This window comes from Hypanus sabinus, chromosome 5, assembly GCF_030144855.1.
Source record: "Hypanus sabinus isolate sHypSab1 chromosome 5, sHypSab1.hap1, whole genome shotgun sequence".
In the NCBI taxonomy this organism is placed as follows: domain Eukaryota; kingdom Metazoa; phylum Chordata; class Chondrichthyes; order Myliobatiformes; family Dasyatidae; genus Hypanus; species Hypanus sabinus.
In genome coordinates this window covers 73,676,701-73,689,350 of record NC_082710.1, presented here as the reverse complement: position 1 = coordinate 73,689,350, position 12,650 = coordinate 73,676,701, and the positions used below count along the sequence as shown (strand labels likewise).

Sequence of the window (12,650 nt, the reverse complement as noted above, 5' to 3'; positions counted from 1 at the left end):
AAAGGATCAGCCATAGTGAAGCAGACTTGATGGGCCAAATGGTCTAATTCTGCTCCTATGTCTTATGGACGTATGGTCTAAAATGCTGGTGGAATTCAATGGATCAGGCAGCATCTATAGAAATGAGTATACAGTCGATGTTTCAGACCAAGACATCGACTGTTTATTCATTTCCATAGATGTTGCCTGACCTGCTGAGTTCCACCAGCATTTTGTGCGTGTTACAATAGAGAGTTGTAAGTGATTGCATTCTCTCCTGCACAAAGGAAATCCAGCAGGATATTGCCTCTATTAGAGGATTTTACTTATGGGCTGAGACTGGATAGGTTGAGTTTGTTCTCCCTGAATGTGAAGGAGGCAGGTAAGGTATGTAAAGTTATCAGAGGCTTAGAGAGGGTGGCTAGTCAACATCTGCCCTACCAGGGTGAAGGAACAATAGCTGACAAGACTTGTGCAATATCTAGTCAAAATGGCGAAAGAAGTTTACTTAAGGTTTAGGAAGCCAGGATCAGACAAGGCTCCATCCAGAGTTACAAGATAGCCAGGAAGGAGCTGAAGAATGGACTTAGGAGAGCTAGAAGGGGGCATGAAAGGGCCTTGGTGAATAGCATTAAGGTATCCCCAAGGTCTACTACAGATATGTGAAGAACAGGAGAATGACTAGAGTGAAAGTAGGACCAATCAACGATTAAAGAAGAAACATGCGACAGGGTTTGCTGGCCACTACTTCCTACAAAGTGAAACCCAACATTATGAATGGCGGTGATGACAATCAACACACTCTACAGATGTACCATGGAGAGCATCTAACAGGCTGTATCACTGTCTGTTTTGGGGGTGGGGGGGTGGTACTGCACAAGATCAAAGTAGCTGGAGCATATTCTAGCTGGAGGCCCTGCACTTTGGGATTTTCATAAATGACTTGGATGAGGAAGTGGAAGGATGGGTGAGTAAGTTTGAGGATGAAATGAATATTGGTGAAGTTGTGAATGATGTGGAATGTGGAAGGTTGTAATAGGTTACAGTTGGACATTCGTAAACAGGAGAAAATTTGCAGATGCTGGAAATCCAAGCAACACACACGAAATGCTGGAGGAACTCAGCGGGCCAGGTAGCATCTACGGAAAAGAGTACAGTTGACGTTTTGGGCTGAGACACTTCATCAGGACTGATAGGTGAAGTGATTCACTTTGGAAGGTTGAATTGGAAGGCAGAGGACAGGATTAATGGCAGGATTCTTGGCCGTGTCAAGGAACGGAGGGATCTTGGGGTCCATATCCATAGATCCCTCAAAGTTGCCACACAAGTTGAATGTGTTGCTAACAATGTGTAGTGTTTTCCCCTTGTCAGTCAGGGGATCGAGTTTAAGAGCCATGAGGTAATGTTGCAGATCTGTAAAACTCTGGTTAGACCTTACTTGGAACATTGTGTTCAGTTCTGGTCACCTTATTATAGGAAGAATGTGGAAGCTTTAGAGAGATTGCAGAAGATATCTACCAGGAAGTGCCTAGATTAAAGAGCATGTCTTGTGAGGATTGGTTGAGTGAGCTAGGGCTTTTCTCTCTAGAGTGAAAGAGAATGAGAGATGACTTGATAGAGGTGTACAAGATTATAAGAGACACAGATACAGTAGATAGCAAGGAACATTTTTTCCAGGGCTAAGTAGCTAAAGAAATGTGTAGATGAGATGTCAGAGGTAAGTTCTTTTACACAGAGTGGTAGTGCATGGAGCACCCTGCTAGCGGTGGTGTTAGAGGTAGATACTTTAGGAACATTTAGGAATTTCTTAGACAGGCATGAGAGTGATAGAAAAATAGAGAGCTATGTAGGAAGGAAGGGTTAGATTGATCTCAGAGTAGTTTAAAAGTTGGCAGAAGATTGTGGGCCGATGAGCCTGTACTGTGCTGTAGAGTTCTATGGTCTACATTTTCTGCGGGGCACTGATATCAAAAACAAAGGGGGATAGGTTTAAGATGAGAGGAAGGAGTTTTAAAGAGGATCTGAGAGAAATAATTTTCAGATAGAGGGGGGCTGGTATCTGGTACTTGCCTGTAAAGGCAGGTATAAACAGATGCAATTGTTACATTTAAGTTAAGTTTAGACAGGCACTTGCATGGTAAAGAAAGAAGAATGTAACCCTAATGTGAACACTCGGATGCGGGCAATGTATGAATAGTCCATTACAGTCCTCTACAATTCCACGTGCCACACATCACTAGGAGATGGAGTGTGCATAGCAAATGCGAGATTTCGGAAGAAGTGAGCAGGGGCACCTGGGACATTCTGCTCACCACACATCAATAGGAACAGCTGGAGTGTGCGTAATCAGGCCCTTGGCAAGGTCCAAGGGAAAGTTAGGTTTAAGTGGAGCAAACTTTGTGAAAGTGGGCCAGTGTCAGAGTTTTGGATTTGCTCATAGAGGCAAAGAGAGACTGAGGCTGTTGGTAGATTTTTAAAAATTTTTTTCTTTCTTTCTCATTCACAGTTAGAGCACTTTTTGATGCCAGCCAGGATAGTGAAATGCTCCTGTTGTTGGATATAGGAAAGCAGGGAGATCTTCAGTGTTCCTGATGTTTACACCGGCAAGAAGTGCATTCAGCTACAGCTTCTTACTCTCTGTGTCAAGCAGCTGGAGCTGAATGAACTCCGGATCATTAGAGAGGCTGTGGGGTTGATCAACAGGACATACAAGAAGGTAGTTACACCCAAGGTACAGAGCATAAGTAACTGGGTGACTGTCAGGGTGGGAAGGGGATAGGCAGCCAGTGCTGCCCTGTGGCTGCTCCCCCCAGTAACAGCTATACTGCTTTGTATACTGTTGGAGGGTATGACCTAGCAGAGGAAAGCCCCACCGGTCAGGTCTCTGGCACTGTCCAGCCTGTGACTCAGAAGAGAAGGGGTGAGAAGAGGTGGGTTGCAGTGATGGAGGATTCAGTGGTTGGGTGAACAGACAAAAGGTTCTGTGGATGAAGATTCCTGGATGGTATATTGCCTCCCAGGTGCCAGGGTCAGGAATATCTCAGATCAAGGTCATGGCATTCTTAAGTCAGAGGGTGAGCAACCAGAGGTTATGGCCCATGTTGGTAACAATTACATGGGTAGGAGGGGTGACAAGGACTAGCATAGAAACATAGAAAACATACAGCACAATACAGGCCCTTCGGCCCACAAAGTTGTGCCAAACATGTCCCTACCTTAAAAATTACCAGGCTTACCCATAACCCTCTATTTTTCTAAGCTCCATGTACCTATCCAAAAGTCTCTTAAAAGACCTTATTGTATCAGCTTCCACCCATTCCATGGCAGCCCATTCCACACACTCACCACTCTCTGAGTAAAAAACTTAACCCTGACATCTCCTCTGTACCTACTCCTCAGAACCTTAAACCTATGTCTTCTTGTGGCAACCATTTCAGCCCTGGGAAAAGGCCTCTGACTATCCATATGATCAATGCCTCTCATCGTCTTATACACCTCTATAAGGTCACCTCTCATCCTCTGTCGCTCCAAGGAGAAAAGGCCGAGTTCACTCAAGTTCTCTCATAAGCCATGCTCCCCAATTCAGGCAGCATCCTTGTAAATCTCCTCTGCACCCTTTCTATGGCTTTCACATCCTTCGTGTAGTGAGGCGATTAGAACTGAGCACAGTACTCCAAGTGGGGTCTGACCAGGGTCCTATATAGTTGCAAAGTAAGTTAAAGGACAGGACATCCAGGGTTGCGGTCTTGGGATTGCTACCCATGACGTGCTAGTGAAGTCAGAAATAGGAAGATAATACGGTTTAACATGTGGCTAGGGAGCTTGTGAAATGATAGCATTGTAGCCAGCCATTTGTGAGCGTTGGTTGCAGGAGGGACAGGACTAGCACGTCGTATTCCGTGGTTTTGTTGTTTCAGACCACCCAACCATTTTTATGCCATGGACTCCCACCATTAACTGGGGCGGTCTGTGGAACCCCTGTTTTAGACATAATAGAGTGCAGGGTTTCAAGAGGAAGGTCTGAAGGCAGATAAGTCACCTGGACCAGATGATGTATACCCCAGGATTTGAAAAGAGGTAGCTGAAGAGTTTGTGAAGACATTAGTAATGATCTTTTAAGCATCACCACATTCTAGAATGGTTCTGGAAGACTGGAAAATTGCAAATGTAACTCCACTCTTCAGGACGGGAGAGAGGAAGAGGAAAGGAAATTATAGGTCAGTTAATCTGACCTCAGTGGTTAGGAAGGTGTTAGAATCTATTGTTAACTATATGGTTTCGGGATACTGGGAGGCTCTTAATAAAATAAGCTGTAGTCAGCGTGGTTTCGTCAAGGAAAAAGCTAGCCTGACAAATCTGTTGGAATTCCTTAAAGAAATAGCAACCAGGATAGACGAAGAATTGACTAAAGTTGTGTACTTGGATTTCTAACAAGTTAAGAGCCCTTGGTATTACAGGAAAGATACTAACATGGATAAAGCAGAGACAAAGAGTGAGAATAAAGGGAGCATTTTCTAGTTGGCTAACAGTGACTAGTGGCATTCCACAACGGGAGCTATGTTGGGAACACCTTTTTTTTGTTATATGTCAGTGACTTGGATAACAGAATTGATGGCTTTGTTGCAAAGTTGGTAGATGATACAAAAATAGGTGGAGGCTCAGGTAGATTTGAGGAAATAGAGAGGCTACAGAAGAACTTGAATAGATGCAGAGAATGGGCAAAGAAATGGCTGATGGAATATGGTTTGAGGAAATGCATAGTCATGCACTTTCGCAGAGAAAATGAAAGGATAGATTATTTTCTAAATGGAGAGAAAATTCAAAACTCTGAGGCATAAAGGGACACCTGAGTCCTACTTTAGGTTTCCCTAAAGGTTAGTTGGCAGGTTGATTCGATGGTGAAGAAGTCAAATGCAATGTTAGCATGGATGTTGAGAGGATGAGAATATAAAAGCAAGGATATAATGGTGAGGCTTTGTAAAGCACCGGTGAGGCCTCACTTTTCTAGAAAGGGTGTGCTGGCACTGGAGAAAGTTCAAACGAGTTTCATGAAAATTATTCCAGGAGTGAATAGTTTGTCATATGAAAAGTGTTTGATGGGTCTGGACCTGTATTCACTACAGTTCAGAAGAATGAGCGGTGACCTAAGTGAAACCTATTAAATGGTGAAAAGCCTTCATAAAGTGGGTGTGGAAAGGATGTTTCTATGGTGGGAGAGTTTCAGACCAGAGCATACAGATAGAGTGGAGAGCATGTTTCTATGGTGGGAGAGTCTAGGACCAAATGATACAGCATCAGAATAGAAGGGTATTCTCTGAGAACAGAGTTAACCATATAACAATGGAAACAGGCCATCTCAGCCCTTCTAGTCCATGCCAAATGCTTACTCTCACCTAGCCCCACTGACCAGCACTCAGCCCATAACCCTCTATTCCTTTCCTGTCCATATACCTATCCAATTTTACTTTAAATGACAATACCGAACCTGCCTCTACCACTTCTACGGGAAGCTCGTTCCACTCTCCGAGTAAAGAAATTCCTCCTCATGTTACCTTTAAACTTTTGCCCCATAACTCTCAACTCAAGTCCTCTTGTTTGAATCTCCACTACTCTCAATAGAAAAAGCCTATCCATGTCAACTCTATCTATTCCCCTCATAATTTTAAATACCTCTATCAAGTCCCCCCTCAACCTTCTATGCTCCAAAGAATAAAGACCTAACTTGTTCAACCTTTCCCTGTAACTTAGGTGCTGAGAACCAGGTAACATTCTAATAAATCTTCTCTGCACTCTCTCTATTTTGTTGACATCTTTCCTATAATTTGGTGAACAGAACTGTACACAATACTCCAAATTCGGTCTTAACAATGCCTTGTACAATTTTAACATTACATCCCGACTCAATTCTCTGATTTATAAAGGCCAACATACCAAAAGCTTTCTTCACCACCCTATCCACATGAGATTCCACCTTCAGGGAACTATGCACCATTATTCCTAGATCACTCTGTTCTGCTTCATTCTTCAATGCCCTACCATTTACCATGTATGTCCTATTTGGATTATTCCTACCAAAATGTTGCACCTCACACTTATCAGCATTAAACTCCATCTGCCATCGTTCAGCCCACTCTTCTAACGGACCTAAATCTCTCTGCAAACTTTGAAAACCTACTTCATTATCCACAACACCACCTACCTTAGTTTCACCTGCATTCTTACTAATCCAATTTACCACCCCATCATCCAGATCATTAATGTAAATGGCAAACAACATTGGACCCAGTACAGATCCCTGAGATACACCACTAGTCACCAGCCTCCAACCTGACAAACAGTTATCCACCACTACTCTCTGGTATCTCCCATCTACTGTTGAATCCATTTTACTACTTCAATATTAATATCTAACGATTGAACCTTCCTAACTAACCTTCCATGCGGAACCTTGTCAAAGGCCTTACTGAAGTCCATATAGACAACATCCGCTGCTTTACCCTTATCAACTTTCCTCGTAACCTCTTCAAAAAATTCAATAATATTTGTCAAACATGACCTTATACTCACAAACCCATGCTGACTGTTCCTAATCAGATCCTGTCTATCCAGATAATTATATACATCATCTCTAAGAATACTTTCCATTAATTTATCCACCACTGATGTCAAACAGACAGGCCTATAATTGCTAGGTTTACTCTTAGAACCCTTTATAAACAATGGAACCACATGAGCAATATGTCAATACTCCGGCACCATCCCTGTTTCTAATGACATTTGAAATATTTCTGTCAGAGCCCCTGCTATTTCTACACCAACTTCCCGCAAGGTCCTAGGGAATATCCTATCAGGATCTGGAGATTTATCCACTTTTATATTCCTTAAAAGCGCCAGTACTTCCTCTTCTTTAATCATCATAGTTTCCATAACTTCCGTACTTGTTTTCCTTACCTTACACAATTCAATATCCTTCTCCTTAGTGAATACCAAAGAAAATAAATTGTTCAAAATCTCCCCCATCTCTTTTGGCTCCACACACAGCTCCACTCTGATTCTTTAAGGTACCAATTTTGTCCCTCACTGTCCTTTTGCTATTAATATAACTGTAGAAACCCTTTGGATTTATTTTCACCTTACTTGCCAAAGCAACCTTGTATCTTCTTTAACCTTTTCTTATTTCTTTCTTAAGATTCTTCTTACATTCTTTATATTCCTCGAGCACCTAATTTACTCCATGTTGCCTATATTTATTGTATATATCTCTCTTTTTCCTAACCAAATTTCCAATATCCCTTGAAAACCATGGCTCTCTCAAACTTATAACCTTTCCTTTCAACCTAACAGGAACATGAAGATTCTGTACCCTCAAAATTTCACCTTTAAGTGACTGCCATTTCTCTATTACATCCTTACCGTAAAACAAATTGTCCCAATCCACTCCTTCTAAATCCTTTTGCATTTCCTCAAAGTTAGCCTTTCTCCAATCAAAAATCTCAGTCCTGGGTGGGTCCAGTCCTATCCTTCTCCATAATTATATTGAAACTAATGGCATTGTGATCACTGGACCCGACACATACCTCTGTCACCTGACCTATTTCATTCCTTAACAGAAGATCCAACACTGCCCCTTCTCTAGTTGGTACCTCTATGTATTGCTGCAAAAAACTATCCTGCATACAGTTTACAAACTCCAAACCATCCATCCCTTTTACAGTATGGGCTTCCCAGTCTATGTGTGGAAAATTAAAATCTCCCACAATCACAACCCTGTGCTTACTACAAATATCTGCTATCTCCTTGCAAATTTGCTCCTACAATTCTCGCTCCCCATTAGGTGATCTATAACACACACCTATAAGTGCTACTACACCTTTTCCATTCTTCAATTCCACCCAAATAGTCTCCCTAGACGAGCCCTCTAATCTATCCTGCCAGAGCACCGCTGTAATATTTTCTCTGACAAGCAATGCAACACCTCCCCCTCTTGTCCCTCCAATTCTATCACACCTGAAGCAACAACATCCAGGATTTATTTAGTTGCCAATCACACCCCTCCTGCAACCATGTTTCACTAATAGCTACAACATCATATTTCCAGTTATCAATCCATGCTCTAAGCTCATCCACCTTTCTTACAATGCTCCTAGCATTAAAATTTACTTGGAAGATGGGCACACAATCTATAGAAGGGAAGCAAAGCAACAATGAGATCATAGCCTGTGTACCAATTATAGAAGAGGAGGTGTTTGCTGTCTTTAGAAAAATCCAGGTAGATAAATCCCCAGAGCCTGAGATGGTGTGCTGTCTGACCCAGTGGGAGAGTAGTGCAGAAATTGCATGGGTCCTAGCAGAGATATTTAGAATATCCTTGGTCACTGGTTAGCTGCTGGTAGATTGGAGGATAGCTAATGCTGTTCATTTGTTCAAGGGAAGCTCTAAAAATAAGATGGAGCCTGGCACCAGTAGTGGGCAAGTTATTGGAAAGCATTCTAAAGAACCTGAAATGTAAGTATTTTGATCAACATGGAGTGATTAGGGATAGTTAACATGGCCTTGTGTATGGTAGGTTATGTCCTGCCCTTAGACTTTGGCTTTGTGGGACAAGATTAGGGAGTGGTAGTAGATGGTTGCTTCACTGACTGGAGCCCTGTGACAAGTGGTGTACCGTAGAGATCAGTGCTGGGTCTGTTGTCTGTCATTTATATCAATGATCTGGATGATAATGTGGTAAACTGGATAAGCAAATTTGTGGATGGCATCAAGGTTGGTGGTATAGTTGATGGCAAGGAAGTCTATCAGAGTTTGCAGTGGGATCTGGACCAGCTGGGAAAAAGGGCAGAAATATGGCAGATGGAATTTAATGCAAACAAGCATGATGCGTTACATTTTGTGATGAAAGCCCGAGGTTGGACTTGCATGGTGAGCAGTAGGGCACTGAGGAGTGTGGTAGATCAAAGGGATCTGGGAATACAGGTCCATAATTCATTGAAAGTGGCATAACAGGTAGGTAGGGTCATAAAGAAGCTTTTGGCCGATTAGCCTTTATATATTGAGTACAGGAGGTGGGATGTTATTTTAAAGATGTATAACATATTGTTGGGGCCTAATTTTTACTATTGTGTTCAGCTGTGGTCACCCACCTACAGGAGAAATATCAGTTGATTGAAAGGGTGCAAAAAAATTTACAAGGATGTTGCCAGGAGTTATAGAGAAAGGTTGAATCGGTTTGGTCTTTATTCCCCAGAGCGTAGGGCAATGAGGGGAGATTTGAAAGAGGTATACAAAATAATCATTGTATAGTGTTACGTACTCGTGACACATGACAGTGGTACCCTTGTCACGTGTCTGGGGTTGAAGCTATACTGGACTTGAAGTAATGGTCTTGTGATGGTGGAGTGACGTCATTTTCCCGCCAGTAGAGATCATGTGACAGGTTTTTTCTCAGGTTATAAAAGGAAGACCCCATCCTGTGAGGAGGGGCAGTTCGTGGCTGGATTTGCCAAGTTGACTTCATGCCGCTGCGTGATTTAATGTGATGACGCAGTTTAGTTGAAAGATGAAGTTTTATCTAATGCCTAAAGTTTAAAAGGTCATTGCCAGCAGGTTCTTTACGATTCTGCTAGTTCGAGAAATCAGTGGAGAGTGAAGATCGGAGTTCGGGAGTTAAAGATCGAGGAGAATCGATTTCTACGGTGAAACGGGGTCGACCTTTGTTTGATCCCTATTTGGAAGGATTTCGTTGACTATCTTCGCGTTAATCCCTGGGATTACCAGAAAGGATTGAGGATAGTGAGGAAGGAAAGGTCAGTGCCTTTAAGCTGTTCCATTTCGTAAATTCGTCGTGGGAAGTTCGACGCCGGGGATTGAAGCAAAGCGACGTGAAAGAGAATTTAAATCGTCTTATAAAGTCTCTCCTTTTAAATGGACTGTGAGCATATCGAACTTTTGGCAATACCACTTTAAAGAACTGTTTTTGCAATATCGCTTTAAGAACTGTTTGGGCTGCCACACAGCAGCTGTTTCTGGTTGCGTTGGTGTTTGTTTACTTTTGGGGGTTTTGTTTTCTGTGTTTAATAAACGTGTTGTTTGTTATAAAAAAAAACCTTGCCGAACTCATATATTTATTGTTGCCTGAATACGTAACATAAATATGGGGGCTTGTCCGGGATTGGATCATTTGAGTTTAAATGCTTGCTAGCTTTTAAATCGGTGTTTTGGAAAAGGGGAATACTCGGTTCTTTTGTTTGATTGGTTTGTGAGTGGTATTCGGCAACAATGAATATTGATGAGTTTCTGGCTTCGCCAGATGCGGAGTTGTTAGTGAAGGCAAAAAAAACTGAGGTATCTGAGATAGCTAGTAGTTTGCAACTTAAAGGTATTTTGCAGACTACATCTAAGGCTGTGATACAGAGGTAAATCGCATCACACTATGTGGACTTGGGTGTTTTTGATGATTCGGCTTTAGAGTCGTTTCCAATAAGTAATCTGGAGATGCAGTTGCAAATCGAACAAATGAGGTTGGAACAAAGTAAAGCTGAATTGGAGCATTGTAAATTGGAGACAGATCAAAAGAAGAGGACATTTGAATATGCAATGGAGGAATTAAGGTCTGGGAATCAGTCTTCTGGTTCAAGAAAACCATTTGTTGCTAGTCAAGAAATTAAATTGGTCCCTCCATTTAGTGAAACAGAAGTGGAAAGATATTTTCAACATTTTGAAACTATTACTCGGATGTCAGAGTGGCCGAAAGATAAATCGTCAGTGTTGTTACAGAGTGTAATTAAAGGTAAAGCACAACAAGTTTACACAGCTTTAACTGCTGCGCAAGCACTTGATTATGATATTGTGAAGATGCATATCTTAAACGCATACAAATTAGTCCCAGAAGCTTATAGAGAAAGATTCAGAAGTTTGAAAAAGTCTGTGGAAAAAACTTATCCGGAATTTGCCTTGATAAAGCTATGTGTTTTGAGAGATGGGTTTCTTCTAAAAATGTAAATGGGGACTATGATACATTGAGAGAGCTGATTTTAATGGAGGAATTTAAAAGAAGCCTTCCTGTTGAAGTAAGGGCCTACTTAAATGAGAGGGGTACTGATAAATTGCAGGACTGTGCTGATGAGTATGTTTTAATCCATAAGAATAAATTTCCTCAGGGCAGAATTTTTAAGAGGAAAAATAACATGGAGACTCAAGGTAAATCAGAAATTAAATCAGAGGTTAATGAGAAAGGTAAGGAGGAAGGAAAGCCTGTGAAGGAAAGACAGTTTGGTCTTATTTATAACTATTGTAAGAAGCCTGGCCATGTAATAGCTAACTGTTTCAGATTGAAAAAGAAAGAGAAGGAAGCAGTTCCAGATGCATGTGTGCAACATACTGGAGCACCTGTAAAGTTACAGGGTTTGATAAACACAAATGAGGCTTTGTTAGAGTCTGACCAAGTTAGAAAGGGATATGATCATTTTATAACTGAAGGGTTTGTATCCTTGAAAGAAGGATCTACTCTGGTGCCAATAAGAATCCTTAGGGATACTGGTGCTTCTCAATCACTGATGTTAGACAGTGTGTTGAAGTTTAATGAAGAGTCTGATACTGGTGAGGTAAATTACATAAGAGATGTTGGGAGTGATTTTATGCCTGAACATTTACATAAAGTAAATTTAAAATCAGGGTCAGTTACAGGATTTGTTAAAGTAGGATTACAGCATAGCTTACCTGTGAAGGGTATTTCTTTATTGTTAGGTAATGACTTGGCAGGTGGACAAGTTTTTCCTGAAGTGCATTTGACAATGGATTCAGAGAAACCAGAGTTGAATTCTAACACAGATTCTTCCTGTGTTGTGACTAGAGATATGGCTAAAAAGATTGATGCGCAGAATGAGGTTGTTACTCAGGACTGTTCAACTCAGGATTCGAGTTTTGAGGATGTGTCAGAGACTTTCTTACCTTTGTTGTTTGAACAAGATTCTTGGAGTAAGTCTGACTATAAAGATTTATCTCTGTCTCGGAAGGAGATGATAGCAGAGCAGAATAGACACTCTGAGATTATAAAATTAAGAGAGCAGGCTTTACTAGATAGTGAAATTGAGAAGGTGCCAGTAGGATATTACTTGGAAAAAGGAGTGTTGATGAGGAAGTGGAGATCGCCTACAATTCCTGCAAGTGAGGATTGGAATGTTGTTTACCAGGTAGTTGTTCCAAAAGTTTATCGAAATGAGATTTTGACTTTAGCTCATAGTGTGCCTTTAGGTGGACATCAAGGGGTAAGGAAAACTGTGGACAAGATTTTAAAACATTTTTACTGGCCTGGTCTAAGAAAAGATGTGGCGATGTTTTGTAAAACGTGCATTCTTGTCAAATTGTGGGTAAACCAAATCAGGTTACACCAGTAGCTCCATTACAACCTATCCCAGCATTTGGAGAACCATTTTCTAAAGTTATTGTAGATTGTGTTGGTCCATTACCAAAGACAAAAACTGGCTATCAGTATTTGTTGACTATCATATGTACTTCGTCTAGGTTTCCAGAGGCAGTACCACTTAGGAATATAAAAGCTAAAACTGTGACAAAGGCCCTTATAAATTTTTTTACTTATTTTGGATTACCTAAGGAGATACAAACTGATCAAGGCAGTAATTTTATGTCTGGATTGTTTCAACAGATAGTTTATA

At 41.3% G+C, this 12,650-nt stretch overlaps 1 protein-coding gene across 1 annotated transcript in view; it reads left to right on the top strand.

The window, feature by feature from the left end:
• Positions 1-12,650, top strand: part of LOC132394761 (paladin-like) — a gene marked incomplete at its 5' end in the record, with an annotated part of 332,204 nt that overhangs the window by 42,256 nt on the left and 277,298 nt on the right. Inside the window, one exon of the mRNA XM_059971170.1 lies at positions 2,543-2,710. Within this exon, the coding sequence (XP_059827153.1) occupies positions 2,543-2,710 (168 nt within the window). The remainder of the gene's footprint in view (positions 1-2,542; positions 2,711-12,650) is intronic.